This window comes from Solanum stenotomum, chromosome 8 (assembly GCF_019186545.1).
Source record: "Solanum stenotomum isolate F172 chromosome 8, ASM1918654v1, whole genome shotgun sequence".
NCBI lineage: Eukaryota > Viridiplantae > Streptophyta > Magnoliopsida > Solanales > Solanaceae > Solanum > Solanum stenotomum.
Genome location: NC_064289.1, coordinates 1,101,993 through 1,122,533, shown reverse-complemented (window position 1 = coordinate 1,122,533; position 20,541 = coordinate 1,101,993). Strand labels below are relative to the sequence as shown.

Sequence of the window (20,541 nt, the reverse complement as noted above, 5' to 3'; positions counted from 1 at the left end):
GATGTAGCCACGTTGAAAAATATCCTGGACCAGTTATCTTGATTCTCTGAAAATGGCATGGCTTGACCTCAACTTATCAGCTTACCGAACAAATGATCTTAGATAGAAGGGCGTGAAACATACTTATTATGACAGGAGGATAGTAGGTAGTGGAGTGTTATCATGTTTTACGAGAGTTTAGGTTTGTTTGTGTTTGTCGTTGTACTAAAGTTTTTGCTTTTGATATTTATCATTGTTAGCTGTTTACTATATTTTGATTATCGTACTATATACTGTTCTTGTTCCATTCTCGTAGGTTTTGTACTGCTTTTCTTGTAAGTTGTTACATTTTCTACATTGTTTTTTTAATTCTTTGTACTTGAATTTGCTGCACTTGAGCTGAAAGTCTTTCGAAATAGTTCTCTACCTTTACGAGATAGTGATAAGGTTTACATACACTCCATCCTCCCCATTCCCCGAACCCACTAATGGGATTTTATGTTGTTGCTGTTGTTGTAATAACATGTTATCATTTTTACCAAGCTAACTTAATGTTTATCATAGAGATTTAACCTTTTTCATCAAGTTTCATTACAAAATCAGTAATACATTCATCATTTTAGCTCCTTTTCTCTGTAGGGAACACAAATGGGAAGCATAATTAACACAAATCAATTTGATTTAAGAACAAACAGTACATGATTAATAAAACAATAAGTAGACCATACAAGTGAAAATTTCAGTAGAAAGCATAACAAATACAAGAAATCACTAGCCCAAACATATTGCTACAAGAAGCCTCTTAACATAGAAACGATTGGCGTTGCACCGTTGTTTGTTGTTCTATTTACACATCCAATATAGCTTCAGATCACCAGAAAAACAAGGTCCTCATTTTCACCACAAAGGAAAGCAGCAGCTCTGCAGAATACAGAGAAATGGATAAGAAAAACGGTGAAATAAGAGTGTTTGGCTCATGAAAAAGAACAAGGCAAAAATGTGAGTACGCGTGTTGAGACATAATATAATTAAGAAACTAAATGTATGTTCTTTCAAACAGTTCAAACTTTTAAATGAGGAGGTCACACGATTTAATAATTACTATACCTTCTGCTTTTCATTTCGCTGTGGCCTTTGTGTGCTGTAAGATGTTCTACCACCTGCGGCTGGCATATTTCCAGTATCTACGTGCCTTTGCTCTCGCACCTTGTTAAAAACTTCAGTGTAATTTTCTGCATCCTGAGGATCGTTGTCATCCCATCCGCCAAATTTTGGAACTACTGTTCCTCTATCAGGCTGTTAGAAGATAAAGAAGTCAGATCAATTTCAATATCAACCTAGACTCAAACTCAATGATATGAAAAATGAACTAGACAAAAATCTATAATCTGTTTAAAAGCACTGAAGTTCAAAGTGATTAACATTTTTCGTGCAAATTTAGCTGCAGCTTGATCTCAAAAGCAGTATTTGTTAACTTATTGGTTACATGTGATCCAAGGGGTACAATGTAAGAGCCACTTGCGGAGCCTGGATTTTCACTAAGGGGGTTCAAAATCTAAAAAAGTAAACACACAAGGGAATAAGCTGGCTCGCCCCGGGTAAGAATATAACTTACTATACCGGAAATTACACCATTAGACTTTAGTTATCTTTTAGATGACATAATAATGTAAAACTTTTTACACAGTCAGTGTAAACAAGTTAAACTCGAAGTATCAAATGCAGTTCAAGGACTGACTATTGACAAACATATCTTACTAATTAGTTTGTCTCTGTTATATAAGACAAATAAGGCATGCTATCACAAGTTGAATATCTAATCTTCTATATTATGCAACACGAAATAGAATAGGAAGAAACATACACTTTCTTGCTTCATTTGGTGCCTTCCAGGAGTAGCATGAGAACTTTCGAATGATCTTCCAGGTGTACCATGACTACTGTCATATGAATTCTTCCCTTCCCAAACAGGAGATGCAGCTACACGTCCAGATATCTTCACTTGGGAATTGGGGTGAAGTGGTGATTTTGCAATGCTGTGATCAGACCCTCCACTTGGTCTAGAAGGTCGACCAGAATTTGATCCACGACCTCCACCATGACGTTGATGAGTAGTTGGCTCATTGCGAGCTGGAGAACTAGCACGGAAATCACCATCTTCTCTACTCACCCGGTGCTTGTTTGTTTGCCTAGCTGTTTCCGTCCCCACTGGTTCCTCTGTCGGAGTTTTAGGCCTGGAGGGAGGAGCAACATTCGGAAACATGTCCGGATTCTCTTGAGGGTCATTCGGATTTATCATCTTTCCGCCTCGAGTTTTCCTTGCATTCTCAAAAACGACAGTATACGGAGTGTTGTCTTCATTTCCCCAATTTCCAAACTTTGGCACATTTGCACGCTGCAGTAACAATTAAAAGAAAATTCAACAAACCGTGAGTGTGTTTGATACGATGGAAGTCATTTTTCAAGAAAAAATACTCAGGAATCTATAATTGAATCTAAGCTAAATACTTGAAATAGATCCAGATATACAAAACAACAAAAACTACTAATCAATCCAAATATGTTAGGGTTGGTTATAGGTTCACATAAACCTATAAGCTTTTTTCATCACCCTATATATTTATTAACAAATCCACTAAATATCGTGATCTCAGATATTAACTTGAGATAAATATAGGAAACCCATAAACTTATAGTATCCATATCCATGTTGCCCCATTTAAGCTCGTTTCAATCTAGTAATAATTAGCTTCTTTTGACCTAATAATTCTCTACCATTTCATTTCTACTAGCATTTGAATTTCTAAGAAGACCAAATGACTCTACAGAGGCGAAGCTATAGTATTTGAATTTTGTTTTTATAAAAAATGGGGAAGATAGAACCTTCACCGACAAGGTGAGAGTTTAAATTATCAACCAACTAAGCTACAATGATTGCCAGATTTGAAGTTTACAGATCTAAATTTTCCACATAATTCATAGCTCGTATTAGTTACTGAATTTACCACTAACATATTTAATCAATTTACGAAAACAAATACATAGTCTAAGCAAAAGCTACTCGTTTTAATCTGTTCACAAACTTAAACGTACTAAACTTCAAGTAATTAATTTTCAACCACATATTGCAGAGCAATTTTGGATAAAGCAACGGAAACGAAAAAGTAATTATTGAAGAAAACTTACAGCCATTGATGTTCTCAGCAAGCAAAAATAGATAACAGTTCCTCGAGCAAAAAAGTTTTTTTTTTTGCAAGAGAAGACGAAGAAGAAGAAAGTGCAGAGGGAGAAGCGTTGAAGAGAGTATATATAAATGGTGAGAATTTTCAAAGGACTGACTGTGTCTCAGCACGTATTGGTTGACTATTCGCCTCTTACACCCTGTAATGTTTTCAAGTCGTCTCTCTCAAAGTCAATTTTACCCCATGCTTGCCCACTCGACTTTACTTATAGTAAGTTTTTTTCCGCCATTATTGCTCCACTTGCTTAGCTCCCTCTACAACAACACTCTTAACTATTCTCTATTATTTCTTGGTCATATTGAAACTCCGATTAAATTTGAATCTCATTTTACTGGACCCATTCAAGAGTGGTGCTCCCAACAAGACTCAGGGCTCGAATCGAGACCTCTGGTTAACTATTCTCTATTAGTTATGCTGAAATTAATTTTTTTTTTTTTTTATGTATTTAGTTTGTTGTATTAAAATTATTTTATTAGTGAATACTGAATTTTCATTTTATAATCAACTTTCCTATTTTTCTTTCAAAAACAAAATAGATCTAATATTTTGAATACTCCTCTCTAGTCTCAACCCACTAATTTAACATAAAGAAAATAGGTTGCTTTGTTGAATGTCTCATTTGCATTTTATATAAAGAGAGAAAATCAAGATATTAAAAAAAGAACTAGGAGTAATATATAATTCAACACATAATGCAAACATTTTTCAAATTATAGTATTCTCGCTATTGTACTTTTTGCCCACTAAAAAGTCAACTGTGAATAGTCAAATTAAAAGAAAAATTACAAATAATATTACTATATAATTTAAACTTGTAATATTGTAACTCGAACTGTGACAATTTTAATTATTTTTGTTCAGATAAAATTGGATTATCTTGCTCGTTATTTTTTGGATTACTCGTTATAAATTTGAAAAAGAGAATTGAAAGTGAAAGCACAGGTTCATAGCACACCAAGTTGGACCATTCAAAATTAGAATAATAAATCTTTCAATAACTAGGAAACTTATAATCCAAAAAAAATAAAATGGAAAAAGTACAAAAATGTCACACTCAAAATTTAAATTTTCTCTCTTTTATATTAAAGTGTGTTGAAATTTATATGTATGTAAAAATATTATTATATCAAATTTATATAGTAACACGTTCCAGCAATTGTAGGTGGCTTCTACCGATAGTGGATTAATTTAACTCGAATTCGAATTAATCAAATCCTAGATTTTCAATATATTAAATTGGAATATTCTAAAGATAGAGAAAAATATCAATCTTGAAGGCTGAGTCATGACCATCTCTGTTTGACTTTTTTGTTCAACCATTAATATTCCAAAAGAAAAAATATATATTTATGTTTGTGTGAGCCACCATCTAACCCAAGTTGACAAATAATCTAACATTTCTACTAATTATTATTACCCATTAAATATTTGCAAATTTCCATTCGGTGAATTTGGTGCCTTTTCTTCTCATAATAAATTAAAATTACAAAATATTTTTAATTTTTTTATGTTTAATTAATTAATCTATTATAAAAAAATTAAATCATATATTGGATGAGTAAATATTTTTAAAAAATATAATTAGTACAATTTAATTTGTTATAGAGATTTAAAGCTATAGGATTTGAATTCATCACCGAACCCATTGGTCATTTTAATTACTGAATTACAATTAAGCATTTAAATATATTTAACAAATTTTCTAATAAAAACACAAAATCTAATCAAATGCGGCAAGTTTCGTTTAAATTTGTATCTAATGTTATTGTTCTACCCTTGTTAATTACCCTATGAATCATAATTACTTATTAGAACAATTTTCACATATAGCAAACATAAAAATCATATTTGTTAAATATGAAATTGTAATCATAGTGAATAATAAACTAGTAATGTTTATCAACTCACGTAACTTTCCCATAAATTAACTAAGCACACTCTGCGTACCTATGTTTATTTCCCGTAGACCTACAATAATCAAAAGTCATATGTTTTTTTCTGAAATTCATCATAAGCTTCAACTGTTTTGGGCCTAATTTGGGCCTAGTCCAGGGGCTAAAATCTGGGGATGGCAAGCAATTACTACCAGCAGGGCAGCCAGAAATGTTGAAGTCTTGAAAACTAACTATAAATGGTGCATAGCCCCAATCAACAGCTCCAGCCCAAACCACACTATCTGAAATCCATAGGCTTGCTTCTGCCCATAGTGATTTTGTTGGAAAGTTGATACCTCTCTTTGTGTTGTTCTTGAATGACCTTATAGGTATGTTATCCACAAAAAACCTACAAAAAAAAACATAGAGAAACAAGTACATGTATGTGTTATAATGAGGTTTTAAAGAAGTCGATGAATGATGTTATCAGCAGTGGTGGAGTCAGAAATTTTAATAAGAGGATTAAAAAACATTAGAATGTGATACTCCCTCCTACTTTATTGAAATAAGACTTGCATGAATCTATCAAAAGAATTAGCCACACTCACCAAAAAAATGAACAAAAAGAAGATACTCCCTATTAATAAAGGTAATTAACATACTAAAATATGTCAAACATAAGAAGTTAATTATAATTACTTACACTATTCTTTGTGGAGTATAAAGAATTTGATAAGTATGAAAATCCTCAGAAGGATCAAAAGAAAGTTGAAAAACTTGTTCTCTACCACCCCTATCATTAGCAAATATATTTGTCTGTAATCTTCCTTCAGTCCCTATAAATTCAAAGTCTATTTCATCATGATTAACCCCTGCATCTTGATCATCTGAAATTAACTGTCATAAAAAAATTAATTTTAAAAAAATAATATTTTCAAAATTATATATGTACTCATTTATACATATCAAGAAAAAATAATTAATAACATACGTAGAAAGCTGTGATGACTCCATTGGTCTTCTTAGCTGGCATCTTTATCCTTAGTGTAAATAATCCATATTCATATTGTATTTTGGATTTGAATCCAGCTCCTCCTGCATCAGTAACCATTTGATAAAAGTCGTCCTTTATTAATTGATTATCTTTCTAAAAATAGTTGTTACATATTAGTTGCTCACCTTATTTATAATTTCTTAATATGCGTTTAAAAAGGAAAAATGACCAACTAATATGGGACGGAGAAAGTATCAACAACCGCAACAAAAAAAGGACATTGAAATTACTATATTTAATTCTAGTGTAAAATAAATGAGTTTTTTCATATTTATGTGACTTACTAGAATATTTAAAAATGTCATTGAAATGGCATAATTTCTTGTAAAGAAAAGAAAAGAAAAACATGAGTTTTCAATTTTTATGATGGAGAAGTAATATAATTAAATATATGGCAAATCTAAGGCGATTTATAGATTAATTTATATCTAACTCATTGAATCTAAATTTTGAATTAAGCGAATGCAAAACCTTGTTGACTTTAAATTCTGAATTAAACGTATATAATAACTGATTGACTCTAAATTCTGAATTAAATCAAGGCAAGAAATAAAAAGATAGATATACCTGATGATTTATCCAAAAGTAGCTGCACTTCATTACTTTGATTAATATAAGTTATATGATTTTGACCCCACAAAGGATAATAAGATTGATTAAAATCAACCATAGCATCAATTGGTGACAGAGCAAAAAGCATCAAAATACAAATAATTATACTCATAAACTCAAAAGAAGCCATTGAGAGAGAAATACAACTTGTCATTAAACTAATGACAATTTTACTGACTGCTAATTAAGTTTTCATCAAACTCATGATATTTATAATGCCAAATAATTTTATGGTAAGTTTTTTTTTTATGGTATGTTAATCTATGCAAATGTTAATTCAGATATTGGTGTTAATCACCATTAATTATAATATCTACCTACCATATATAGTTGATTACATAATAATTGAATATATAAAATGAAAGTTTAATTAATATTCCTAACTTACTTGCTTAATTGAAAGTATGGTTAAAGATTATAATTAAGTTCTTTGAATTGTATTCGTCAGCATGAGTACTAACTTGCTTATGTAAATGTATTTTTTGATTACTTAATTATGAATTATTAACAACAGACCATTATTTTAAAAATATTTTGGATACATACTATTAATTACTGTTTCCCATTCTCTTAATTAAGAAAAATATTTAATAGATGACTCTATATATAAATTTATTGAGAATCTAATTACATCTATTTTCTGTGAAATCAATAATCTGCTCCATCAATGGTCAAAGAAGTGTAAAAGATTTTATTTTTTTACCGAATTCAGATATTGGATAAATACAATTATTTTATATAACCTGAATTTTAATTCAAAAAAAAAATCTGCTAATTTACATATGATGTGAAATTTCTTAGTATAAAGGGTTATATCTGTTTCATTTAGTCAACCATGAGTTAAAGTACATTCTTTTAAAAATCAAGATATAATTTTATTTATTTATTTTATTTTTAATATAATAAATATTGATTACTTAACAGAGATAGAAAACATAAATATGAAGAGTACATAATACTTCTTCGGTCTCTTTTTACTTGCCAAATTTTAACTTGACATACTTATTAAGAAAAATAATAATTGGTGCAGTGGATTTACTATTTTAACCCTATTAATTGGTGGAGTCCCAAATATATTTACTCACTATACTTTTTAAAAATATCAACTCAATATTAATAAATCGAGGGTATAATATTGTTCCTTGATAAATTAAAAATAACAAGTAAAAAGAAAAATCAAATTAAAAAATATTTGAAAAGTAAATAAGTATGGTGTGAGTATCAACGCTATGCTTATTTAGAGTGGATCAATCTTAGTTTTTTTTTTTCTATAAATAAATACCTATACAACTTATTAGAATATAAATAAATATAATAATTATTATTTTTTTAAAAAAAAAATCTTTTCTTATTAGGTACTTCTATGTGGCTTTGTTTTGGGAAGTGCAAAAGCTTAGATATTTTTGGGAACCAATATCATTACCTTTTAATTTGACAAAGAAACAATTGTTTAATTTTACATTTTACTCAAATGAAGGTGTTTTGTTTGCGGATTAAGTTAATTCAAAGATTGTATTTTTTGAATTGTAATTCTAATAAAATTTATTTCTTCAATCAAATAAAAAAAAGAGATAAAATAACATCAAATTTGACAAAATAAGTTGTGATATTCAGAATTAAATTTATACTTTACTTGATTAAAGATATAAATCTTCTCTCAAATTTAATTTTGAAATAATCTAATCACAAATTTAATTTTAAAATATCCCACGAACCAAACAACCCGAATAATTTAGTTTACACTAAAAAAAAAAAAGTATACATATTTTATGAGTGTCACAAGTTACATGCTTACCTGCTAAGCATATTTTTTTAGTGCGTTATACTCTCTGTACAGAATAAAGCATGCCAGAGTATTATAAAATAAAGTAATTAATTAGATAAGACAAAGAAATTATAATATCTTGTCAGAAGCAAAAAGGAATTATTATATTATCTCATATTATACCGTCTCCAAAAGAATTAGTAATACAATTTGTATACTAGTAACTTTACGAATAATTGCTTAACTTTTTTTTGATAAACTGAATTAGTAAATTAATCTTTTGTAAAAAAATAAAATCATACAATTTTGCTTAATAATGGAAATTTTTTTTAAAAAATAATAATAAATATAACATTCAACTAAGCTTAAATATCATGAAGTCACTTGATCATAGAATTAAGACATGTGACCATCAAAGGATGTGGTGAGAGTTATTTCATTCGAGTTATAAATATGCAAAAGATTCTTCGTATGGAACGCTTCCCTCCGAATAGAGTCTTATATGGCATGGAATCAAATTAATCAAACTTTAATACGAGTACCACACATTAAATGAATTTTTTTATTTTTGTATTTAAAAAAAAAAAACTAAAATGTGTCACTCAAATAATTTGATGGCTTTTTAGGATAATTAAATAAAATTGAGTTACTTTTTATTATCATAAAATACATAATTTAAGTAATAATTTTATGAGACTTTGCTAAAGTTGGAATACCTTTTACCTCAATTAGTGTATTGATTCCCCACCACGTTTTTTTTTCAAGTGCAATTTTCGAGTTGAAATTCTTTTGCATTTAGATTAAGGTTTCATTTGTTTACACTTTTAACTTAATCTTAAAAAAATAGACCAATAAGAAGTGGGTTATATTTAATAACGTAAGGGATTAAATGTGTTAAAGAATAAATTAATGAGATGGAACATAGATCTACCCCAAAACTTAAAGGAGCACTTTATTAAATAAACTCACGCGAAACCAAGAGAGAAAAGAGAGAAATGTTGGAGATAGAGAATGATGGGTCATCAAATATTTTTTTATTTTCTTAAATTTTATAATAAGTTAAATTATATTATTTTTATTAAAACGAAGGGAGTACTATATAACATTATAACTACAAATGAAATAAATTTGCGAGACACAATTCACTCAAAATAGGAACAAAGAAAGCATCTTTTTGTGATTATCTAAGAAAAGCATGCCAAGTCGGTCTAAAATGAGTTCAAATATAAAATGATTTGTCTAATCTATTTAAAATATTATGGATTGATTTAAGATGATTTAAATTGAATTACTTTCAATTCACCCTGGCCTTGATTTATTTTTAATAGATCTTCCATTAAACTTAATTTAATTTTCAAATTAATTTGATTTAAGTTTTTTTTTTTATCTGTATTTGTGCTAAATAATATATGAAGTACTATCTATTTTATATCTTCTAAGATTTATCTATTAATTTATAAATTAAAATTTTAGATTTCTAAAGTCAAAATAATCAAAGAAATTAAACTCTATTTTTTTTCTTGATAAAATACATGTTGTCTCCAATTTCTCCATCATTCTCACATTTTACCTTTTGTGTTCTTTTCTTTTCATTTTCTATCTATGATATGATCGTTGCTATTTTTAAGTTTTGAAATTAATGAAAATGTTTGATCTACCCACGAATTTCAATACTAACTGATATTTATTCATTTTTAGTTTTATATGTTGAACCACAAATGAGTATATATTGTTTTATTGTTTGGATAAAATAATTTTAATTGGGATCGGAGGTTATTGTAGTATGAATATATTGGCCATTAGGCTTTCAATTTTGTCAGTTGTGAAAATACTGAAAATTAAATTGACTTTCAAATGACTCATCATTTTTTTATAATATATATAATAAAAAAACACAATAAAACCCATGCATATTCTTTGAGCCTCAGATGCGTATTTGTTTTTTGTTATTAATTAAACGTATCAATACGATCAATGAGTATTTTATATATTTGACCTTTACTTGATTGAAACAAATCTTTATTGTTGTTGTAGTAGGAATAATATTAAGTTATATAGATCAATGATGATTCACGTACGATTCAATCATTTGAATGTATGGTTTAAAATTATGAATGATATTTTGTCACTTGTTAATTAAATATATTTTAAATTATGAATTATTGACGATATATATCAATTCATAAAATAATTTCTGGTAAGATAAGTCATACTATTTTGCTAAGTATCATGCAAAATTATTATATTATTCTTTGTAATAAAAAACATCATCCAATTAATGCTTAAATACCACATGAAGACACTTGATCATAGAACTAGATCGTGCCACTTAAATAATTTGATGACCTTTTGAGAGAATAAAATAGAGTGATTATTTATTATAAAATATATAATTTAATAATATTTTATAATACTTTCCTAAAGTTCAATAACTTTTACCTCAATTAATGTATGTGATACCCCACACCCACCACTTTGTTTTTTATGTGCAATTTTTTTATTGAGTCGCAAAATTGATTTGAAATTCTTTTGCAATTAAATTAAGGTTCCATCTGTTTACGCTTTAAGTGACATTATGAGTCGCATAAATTGATTTGAAATTCGTTTGCAATTAAATTAAGGTTCCATTTGTACTTTAAGTTACATTAATTATAAATTTAATTTCAATCTTAAATTATTAAATATATATTATTTTTGTTCATGATCTAATTATTTAATGTGTTTAAAACTTTAAATAGATCTAATTTATTAAAAATTGTAAATAACGTTTTAACATTATTAAGAATATATTTTTTCCTAATCATTATATTCATAAATAATAGTCACCGCTAGATGTATTTCTTGCATTTCATTTTACTTAGTTTTTTATTATAAAAATATAACCTTTTTAAATCTATTTTAGTAAATCAAAACAATTTTATTATTACATTTCTTCATACTATTTTTAATATTAAATAACTAAATAAAGTAATACTAGTCCAATTTAGAGTTTTAAATCATCATTAATAAGATTAGTTTAGTAATATACATACTAGTAAAAATCTCATAAGAATGGTATCAAATCAACATAGTCCAAGTAAAACAAAACATATAAAATATTACATAATTACAATCGTTAAACATTATCACCACCATAACACGAGCGACACTCATTACCACTAATCACCTCCACAACTACTATACAAATATTAATCAACCATTACAATAATATTACTATTGCGGATCATAAACCATCTCGACTATCACAACCACCCATTCATTCCTATTCTTTACCACCCATCACCACTTTACAAACTAGTAAAATTTAATACATTTCAATATTGAAGCAGTTAGATTTAATGAATATAAAGTATTAAATGTGGTGAGAATAAATTAAATGAAAGAGAAAATAAAAGTACCCAAAACTCAAAGGACGAATTTATTTATTAAATAAAAAAATAAACTCACGCGAAACAAATGGAAAGAAAAGGGAGAAATGATGGAGACAGAGAGTGATGGCCCCATCAAATGAGGGCCACTATATACTCTCTGTCACTGTAATGGACGCATCTCTTCGAAAAAAATATTTATATATTTAATTTTAACTAAAGAAGAAAGAAACTTGCGGGACACAATTCTTCCCAAACATTTAATAAATTGCTTCACCCACTCTAAACGGAAACGGAGAAAGCAATTTTTTTTTTGTGGTTATCTGAGAGACTGAGACACATCAGTCCAGTACAGTCTCTGTTCGGCACTTTCTTCCGTATAGAATAGGACTCATCAGTTTTATATCTACTTTTTTTCTCCATTTTTTTAAATTTTCTATTTGCTGAACGGTCATTTTTATGTTGTGGTTTTACGGATATGGCTGATCTGTCCATGGATTTCGATACTAACAGGTTTTTTTTTTTTTTTTTTTGATTTCATGTGTTTTTGTTGAACGATTATATTTGTTTTATTGCTTAGATGGAGTAACAATGGCTGTATTTACATTTTGTCGGTGTCAAAATGCTGTGATTGTATTTTATTTTGTTGATCTGTACTTGCTTGTGATTGAGTTATGTTCACTTGCTTGGATTGAGTATTGTGGTTGTGTAGGAATATATAGTTCAATGGTGCATTTCAAGTTTATTAGTCCTGAAAATGATTTTTTCTTTTAGTTTGACTATCATGTTTATTTTTTAATTTTAATGTGATTTGTTTGAGCCCTAGATGAATATATTGGGGGTTCTCTGTGATGATTTATGTAGTTGACTACAATTTTGGTGAATTATAATGATGTTATTGTTCTAGTTTGATTGTTCAGTTCTGTAGTTCATTCGTTTTCTTTGAACTTCAGAAGAATATATTGTGTGATTACTTGAATGGAGCAACCTGATTAGTATAGTTGTCCCTTACTTGCTTGATATTGAGGCATCGTTGTTGTTATTGTATTAATATATAGGGTTATTGTTCTCATATGAATGGCACCCGCACAGCTGCTAATTTCGTCTAGTGACTCAATGTTAATACTTTTTAATTTGCATTTTGTATGTGTCATGGGTGATTATGCCTCACACATTTCCCACATTTATGTTTCCCACTCTATGTATCAAAAAGCATATGTAAATTTCAACTTAAAAGATTAATGATTCTTTCATGAAAAATGAGATTTCTTCAAGTAATTTTTTATACATGTTGATAGGTAGTCTTAACATATATATTTATGATAAATAGCAAGTTTAGAATTGAACGGATTCATTGTTTTCTTTGATGAAACTATAGCAGCGAGATATGGGATTGGCAATGTGGTGAAACTTTTCTTCAAGACAGTGAGAACTTTGGTAAGTGTAGATGCTTTCTCGTTTGGTTATAAGTGCAAAAGATAGTTAAGTGGAGTCATCCATGTTAAACAGGGCTGCAGCCTCAAACAGACGTATCAGGATGTCCATGGACTGGTGTAACTGAAAAAAACAAAGATATTTCCTACATGTTTGATGATGAGACAACCCCGGTAAAGGACTGTGGTGAGTTGACTTCCAATGTCAAGGGTACAGGATCCAAATATAACAATTATCTTTCTTCTAATACTCAGCATGTTTGAAGCATCTTATCCTGATTTAAGTGGTTTGATCCAGATGTTACAAGTAAGCAATTGGAGCAGTACAGAGAACCTTCTAAACCAGTAAAAAGACGTCGAGTGCTACAATTTGATGCTGAGATCCTGGATTCCACTGGTTCAAACGAAGAGCTTGCGTTAACTTTCTTAAAATCTAAAGTTACTCCTACTACCTTTTGCTATGTGTTTTGAGTTGTCTAGTATAGCACACTTCTAATCATACTTTAGCATAAATAATGTATGTTGTTTCCCACACGCGAACCAAGTTAACTTTAACATTAATAATGTATGTTGCTTCCGACACGTTAAACCAAGTTAGGCATTTTATTAAGCCAACAGTTCAGCGGTGGAATTCGCTCCGTAAGGAAACCTCTTGTGACAAATGCACCTTTTCAGTTCTGCTTCATTTTACATGTTTATGTTACTACGTAATGCAGAAAAAGTATCTGAGGAAATGATTTCTATAAAACTGATTTTACATGGAAGTTGGATAATGCAGGAGAGGAATGCATATTTTGAAGAAGCTAGGAGTGATGTGTCAGACTGGTTTTCCGAATGTGCAGGTCAGTCTCTGCTACATTTTTGTAAAGTTTATCTGCTTAATTTGTTAAATTCGTTATTGACAGAATACGTTTTTCTAGATGGTGCAACATCTTCGGCTCAGGAAGGTTTTGATGAGTCATCTGAAGAATGGCTTACTGATTGCATTAATGATCCTGAGTTGCAGATTATTTCCGAGGATATGTAACTTTTCATCCTTAGCCTTCCATGCTCATAATGACTTTTAGTTATGCTATGTGTGCTCTGCTCTTACACATTTATTTTAACAGGAATGCATCTGGAGTATCTGATGTTCAAGCAGACACAATGGGTAGGGAATCTCTCTTTCCATTGAGAATGTTCTTTTTCTTTTGTTCTTCCTTTCTTTTTGGTCTGGCTCCTCTATATTCATCATGTGCTGGTGTTCTCGTCTTCCTTTTCATGTTATTCTTGTTTAATATTTGATTGATGTCAGCTTATCTGTTGCAGAAGTTGTCAATTCCCCACCAGAATGCGATATAACTATGGTTAAAAGCAGTCCTGCTCGTACTTATGGAAACATTGTTTTCAAAGGTTAATACTTTATCTATGATTACACTCTTACTTTATTCAAGGTTACACTTATCAATCATTGAGTCTCAAATAGCCGCGTTGAATTCATTACATTTTGAAAAGAACCCCCTGTGATAACATTGTCGATACTGGCTGCTACTGAGCTCCTACTCTTAACTGACTATGCATCCAGGTAGGAATTCATACACAAAGACTCCCAAGAAAGGTGCATCTTCTGTAGTTTACCCATTTGGATTTATCAAACCCTGCAGCGCTCAAGGAGATGTGACTTTAAAAGAGATCAACAAAAAGATATGTACTCCGCCACCCTCTAAATCAAAGCAACACAATCAAGATCCACCACCTTATCCGACATCAGCTTTTTCCGGGAAGCCTGTCATTGGCAAGACAAAAATTCACACAGAGGGTGGAAGAGGCAGCATTACCATCATGAGAACTAAAGGATAATCTCTTGAAATGGTTTTTTCTTGGACAAACTTTAGCATGGGATTGCTCCAAATTCCTTTGACAGAGCAATTTTATGGTACTGTTTTAGGTCTTCTGCACATAAGTTGAATTTTGAATCAGTCTTTATTAGGGAGAAAATGTGGAGACTTAGTAGTGGATTAGTCTCCCATTATTTTGGAATCTCAATGTATATTGGTTTATTAGATGAATGACTTTATCTATTTTGATAAATTAGCAAAATTTTTGGGTACTTATCCTTCAGGCAATGTAAGCATTATTATATCACAGGATTTCTACACATGTAATGTAACTTATGTAAGTCATTATCTAAACATGCATCTACAACTTGTCAATAGATTTTGTTAACAATATGAGTGGTATTGGTATGTCTGTTAAGTGAAAATGTCGTTGGATTAGGAAACTATGGCTGAATTTGTGAAAGTATAGTCAGAAACAGAATGAGTTGAACTCTGTAATGAATATATTGTAATAATGGGTTCAAATCTAATATTTGTTGAGTTCGTGTCAAAAGTTGTGGTTCACATGAGTCCATAGCTGTCCAAAGGGCTACATCCGCCTTTGAGTAAAATATATTTGAACTGCTGTTGGCTTCTTGTGATATATTGAAGGATGAAAAATGAGCTATTTCTCTGCATCGTTCTAATTTTATTTGTAAGGGTGAGAAATGATCTTTTCAAGTAAAAGTTACTGCATTTTTACCATCTAATCATGTACATTGATGATCCATTCGCCAGAAATTTCTTTTTGGTCTATTAATGAATGACGCAAAAAAAAAAATTATATAATTTTTTAATTTCAAAAATACTACTAATGACTAAATATTAACTTTCCAAATACTTGCAATAATGTTTTGGCAATACAATCCTTGATTATGTTATGCAAATCTTTTTCCGTAGAAATTTTAGGCAGGAATTATGTTAATCTGCTCTTACCATATGATACTAATTTATCATAATGTGTAAAATTAGGATAGATATAAAAGGATTGCCATAAAATATATTAAAAAGCAAGAAATCAAGTCCAATCACCATATAATTCAAGTCTTCAACAATGGCTGTTAGATCTCAAGCTTTTTTGCTTCTTTTGTTGGTTGCCTCATTGTGTCTCATTGAAGTTTCTCTAGTGAGTGAATAACTTTTACTGCTATTCCCTTTCGCATATTTTCACTTGCATTTGATATCTGAAATTCATTAATTTGACTAATTCATCATATTTTTATTGAACAAATAGGCACGTCAAGATTTTTATGCTTCACTTCTAGCAAAACCTTCCGTTGGTGAAACCACTTGCTACGTTCCTAACAATCGTAAGAACTTTTTAAATTTTGAATTAATCAATTAATCGACTTTACTCGAAGAAATTAACTAGATTATATATATTTTTTCTTCTATTTTTGTAGAATGTTTAAATGCGTGTGATAAACGATGCTCAGCAACGTCTCACAAGAACAATTGTTTATTATTTTGTAACAAGTGTTGTAATTGGTGTCATTGTGTTCCACCGGGTACTTTGGGACAAAAAGATTGTTGTTCATGTTATAGAGATTGGAAGACTCAAGAAGGAGGACCAAAATGCCCTTGAAAATCTTAATATGTTTTTTTTTAAAAAAATAAATAAATTATTTCTTCCTTGTTTTATTTTTTTTTTCTTATGTTATAAATAAATATGGAGCTTATGTTTCTCTTATTTATATTTACTCTAATAAAGATTAGTTCTTTACGATGGTTATCTTATTGTATATAAAATATGAGTTTTCATGATCGGTCTTTGCTTTATAACATTTCTCATCCTTATAATTACATGCTCGATTGCAAATTTTAGTATGATAGTTGAGATCTCTTTTATATTTAATTATAGATGTTTTGAAATTAAATTTTAAGAATAAAAGAAAATTTTGTTGAAAGCACATACAAATAAGCCTTGCTGTACTAAATAAGAAATAACATAATAATAATAATAATAATAATATATAAAATTATAAGCTTTTTTTTTTCACCCTATAAAATATAAGCTTGGTGGAAGAAGAAGTGAGTAGAAAATAGGGATATAAGGGTATGAAGAATATTTTAACTTTGATTGAATTTGTTGTTACAATACTAAACTTTCATGAGCATCTACTATCTTCATAGACTATTTAATACCGTATTTCAAACATATATACTTCTTCTAGAAAATAGGAAGTCCATTTCTTCTAGATTCTTCTGAACGGCAAAATAAGTGTATTTTATTATGACATTTCTTATCATTACCATTCAAAAATGAAAAAAAAATCTTATTAAAAATATAGATTTCGCAAACTGAATTTTAATATGGATATTGAACACGATAATATACAAAAATAAAAAAAATATGTAATCTTCGGTGAAAGAAAAAGCAAGTCCATTTCTTCTGGATTCTTCTGAACTTTACTATAAACTTCCCTTTTCTCCCACGAACTCCTCACTTCTCCAATTTAATTAATTAATAATCAAATTATTAAATTTCTGTGCTCTAATTTCAATCTTAAGCTAACAAATTATAGTCCATAGTTCAATCAGGTAACTACCCCTTTTCTTCTCTTTCAATTTTGGATTTTATTTGGGGTAGTAATTTAATCTAAATGTCCTCTTTTGGTTCCAGCATTTTTGTTTAGAGCTATTTGTCTTTAGATCTGTGCTTTGCTGTTGGAGAATCAAGAATGTCTCATATCCTTATGATATGTTTCTTTCTTTTCTCTGATTATTTAAAAATTAGAGCTTTTTCTAGTGTTATCTCATTCTCTTTCCGTCCCAATTCAAGTGTTTTAGTTTGATCGGATGCAAAGTTTAAAGGAGTTTATGAATCTTGTGGTCGCAAATTAAATATGTATATAGTCCTTTGATATCTTGAACATACAATGTAGAATGGTGGAATTGGAAAACTTGCTAAATATTAAAAAAAAAGTACTCCCTCTGTCCATCAACTCTAATTTTTTACCGTAAGTTTTTCATAGATTTTTTAAACATTTTGAATTATCAATTATTGTGATTTATAATAAACGTTTTACGTAGTTTACAAATATATAAATTTAATTTAAAAAAATTAAAGATTTCATGTCCAAATTTTCGATCAAATTTTAACAGTTTGATTTTTGAAAAATGAAAAATGTCATATAAATTGAGACAGATGTAGTAATAAAATTGAAAAAGTAGTCGCATGAAGAAGTCATAGGGTTCAACATATATTTTTACATATATAACATATAATTTTAAGTTTTTAACTAATATATATTTTTGCGGGAGGACCTAGACCCTTACTAGCTCCGTCCCTGTTTCTTGGCTGCATAAAAAGAAGACTCTTTCTTATTACTACTAAAAAAAGGGCAGAACTAAATTTTTGAGCTTTGTCTAAACTCTAAAGTAATCTCTCGTGCTGATAAAATTTGTAAATAGAGGCAAATGCAGCCTATATTAAACCGTTTAACTGAATGAGTGTTTTCGACATTGAACATGTATGTACCTGTAATCAATCATTCAATTGTGCGTTTGCCTCAGCCTGAGACCTTATCTTCAGCTTTGATTTCCAAATTTGGTAAGATCGATGTTGTCATACTTCAATTTGATCCCTGCCTGTTTTGGCCTTAACTTAAGCTAACGCGGGAACCAGAGAGACCGAGATCGTGAAAGGGCACAAGCCAGGGGAAACCACAAGTCCAAGACACCTAAAAATGATGGATTAACCCCTGAACAACGACGAGAAAGGTTGAACCTTACTTGTTATATGCCAAAATTGCTTAATTCATGTTCCTGACATGGATGTTGTGTTCAATATTTCAACAGGGATGCAAAGGCACTTCAAGAGAAAGCGAAAAAGAAAGCAGCACAGGCGGGAGATGGATGGAACATAGACAAATCGGAAAGTCATAACATCAAGAAGAAATAGTTGGGAAATGAGTAAAAAGGGGGCATGAGTTATAGATTCTTGAGGTCATTGTTCATCGTGTGTTTGGCTTTTGTACCTTTGATTGTGTCTTCTTCTGCAATGAAATTTCCTCTTGTGATTACTCTTACTCTGAAAATCTTGCATCTGATGAAATGGAGAAAGAAATATATGAATATCCGTATTATTCGTTGCTTCTATTAGGCAAAGAAATAAGTACTTCCACCTTAGGTATAATATCCATGGTTAATTAGGTCCATGTGAAGTATGAATGTGTTATTGCAAATTCGGTCATAGTTAAAGACTAATTTTTAACTATTTCCCCCTGTTTTTATGTGCTATTAAATATACTTAATTTGAAAGACTTGAAGAAATAAGAACTATGTTTAGTGTTAATTTATATGGTAATCACATTGTAGGAAACAAATATATATTGATCAAAGGATTTGGATTGGCTAAGTGGTGGCTTAGTTTGAACTTGTGGATATCTGCTACAACTCAATAGTAGAGTTTAATAGTTAGAGTTTAGACACAAACATAGAAACATGTTATGGGGTAATATAGTTATATTGATGATGTAAATGAGCAGGCATGATCTATGAATCGAGTGAAGATATTACAATAGCAGATTATAACTTCTATCGAGGTTAATAGTTGAGGTGCGGATAAAGTGATACGATATTATAATAACGAAAAGATTATAAAATCAAATGATGTTATGTTATACCATCAAAATTTTAGAGGAGGAGAATAGTTACTATAGAAGAACACACGAGTATTGTTTAATATGAAAGGAAAATGTTTTTAGAATAAAATAAATCACTTATTTTATGGTGTTTGGTTAGTAAGAATAAAATATCGTTTTAGGAGCATTTTAAAATATAATCTAGGTAAATATGACACTTAACTTAGACCCCCCCCCCCCCTCCCTCCTTTAACATGGACCCGAATACCTGTTATGATCCCGACTCAACCTGGCCCTTACATCGACTTGAGACACGATCCTACCCCCGATATTAAATCAGAACTTGATTTTCAATCAAACCTTTGCATATCACTAGTTCCCGACTCCTGATCATGAGCCAATGTTCGACCTTGACCTCAAGTAGGATTGGGTCCATTCCGAGTCAGGATTGGGTCTCGAGGCAAGTTGGAAGTCGGAAGTCAAATTTGGGATCTTGAATTGGAGTTAAGAGTCAAGTCTTAGATTGGGTGTAAATACTGAAAACTAGATTTCAAATAGAGATCAAGGTTGAGTCCAAGATCAGATTTGGATGTCGGATCCTAGAGGAGAATTGAATGTTGGATCCCGAGACGAAAGTTGGGTCCAGAATTTCTAATTGTGGTTGAGAGTTGGGTCTCATATTAGAGTCAGAAATAAGGTCCCATATTGACTCAGAGTCTGATTTGGGGTTGAGAGTTGGGTCCTCGATTAGAGTCGAGAGTTAGATCTCTAG

At 30.0% G+C, this 20,541-nt stretch overlaps 5 protein-coding genes across 8 annotated transcripts in view; 2 read left to right on the top strand and 3 right to left on the bottom strand.

Annotated features, from left to right (window-relative positions):
- LOC125874333 (wound-induced basic protein) overlaps nt 1-20,541 on the bottom strand; it is a 120,347-nt gene that overhangs the window by 37,458 nt on the left and 62,348 nt on the right. The gene's annotated exons all lie outside the window — the stretch shown is intronic.
- On the bottom strand, nt 638-3,492 carry LOC125874323 (RPM1-interacting protein 4-like). Its single transcript, XM_049555193.1, has 4 exons — nt 3,166-3,492; nt 1,844-2,374; nt 1,087-1,275; nt 638-900 (listed from the first exon to the last, which is right to left on the bottom strand). The coding sequence occupies exons 1-4, from the start codon at nt 3,169-3,171 to the stop codon at nt 877-879; spliced, it is 750 nt and encodes a 249-aa protein (XP_049411150.1). The 5' UTR covers nt 3,172-3,492; the 3' UTR covers nt 638-876.
- Nucleotides 5,150-6,206, bottom strand: LOC125872282 (putative xyloglucan endotransglucosylase/hydrolase protein 1). Its single transcript, XM_049552995.1, has 3 exons — nt 6,087-6,206; nt 5,799-5,992; nt 5,150-5,504 (listed from the first exon to the last, which is right to left on the bottom strand). Exons 1-3 carry the CDS (start codon nt 6,204-6,206, stop codon nt 5,150-5,152), a joined length of 669 nt encoding a protein of 222 aa, XP_049408952.1.
- LOC125874313 (protein XRI1-like) lies at nt 12,123-15,176 on the top strand. 4 transcript variants are annotated; one of them, XM_049555176.1, is made up of 9 exons: nt 12,123-12,407; nt 13,276-13,331; nt 13,404-13,538; nt 13,626-13,765; nt 14,106-14,169; nt 14,233-14,350; nt 14,437-14,477; nt 14,636-14,719; nt 14,892-15,176. In XM_049555176.1, the coding sequence occupies exons 1-9, from the start codon at nt 12,373-12,375 to the stop codon at nt 15,164-15,166; spliced, it is 948 nt and encodes a 315-aa protein (XP_049411133.1). In that variant the 5' UTR covers nt 12,123-12,372; the 3' UTR covers nt 15,167-15,176. The 4 variants fall into 4 exon arrangements, with proteins under 4 accessions (XP_049411133.1, XP_049411134.1, XP_049411132.1 ...); XM_049555177.1 differs by having other exon boundaries at nt 12,124-12,407; nt 13,273-13,331; nt 14,248-14,350; XM_049555175.1 differs by having other exon boundaries at nt 12,124-12,407; nt 13,273-13,331.
- On the top strand, nt 18,803-19,142 carry LOC125872281 (uncharacterized; the record flags this gene model as incomplete). The annotated part of the gene is made up of 2 exons (XM_049552994.1): nt 18,803-18,906; nt 18,985-19,142. Coding segments are annotated over 2 exons (207 nt in total), but the record flags the coding sequence as incomplete, so codon positions are not given.

Excerpts from the sequence above, each read along its gene's own strand:
- LOC125874313 (XM_049555175.1), top strand. The coding sequence starts at position 12,373 with ATGGCTGATCTGTCCATGGATTTCGATACTAACAG. Across the intron at positions 13,539-13,625 it reads GTTGACTTCCAATGTCAAGG|ATGTTACAAGTAAGCAATTG; the intron begins GTACAGGATCCA and ends GGTTTGATCCAG. Across the intron at positions 14,720-14,891 it reads TGGAAACATTGTTTTCAAAG|GTAGGAATTCATACACAAAG; the intron begins GTTAATACTTTA and ends CTATGCATCCAG.
- LOC125874323 (XM_049555193.1), bottom strand. Across the intron at positions 1,276-1,843 it reads ACCAAATGAAGCAAGAAAGT|CCTGATAGAGGAACAGTAGT; the intron begins GTATGTTTCTTC and ends ATCTTCTAACAG. Across the intron at positions 901-1,086 it reads AGCGAAATGAAAAGCAGAAG|AGCTGCTGCTTTCCTTTGTG; the intron begins GTATAGTAATTA and ends TGTATTCTGCAG.
- LOC125872282 (XM_049552995.1), bottom strand. The coding sequence starts at position 6,206 with ATGGTTACTGATGCAGGAGGAGCTGGATTCAAATCCAAAATACAATAT. Across the intron at positions 5,993-6,086 it reads GAGTCATCACAGCTTTCTAC|TTAATTTCAGATGATCAAGA; the intron begins GTATGTTATTAA and ends TTTTTATGACAG. Across the intron at positions 5,505-5,798 it reads TATACTCCACAAAGAATAGT|GTTTTTTGTGGATAACATAC; the intron begins GTAAGTAATTAT and ends TTTTTTTTGTAG.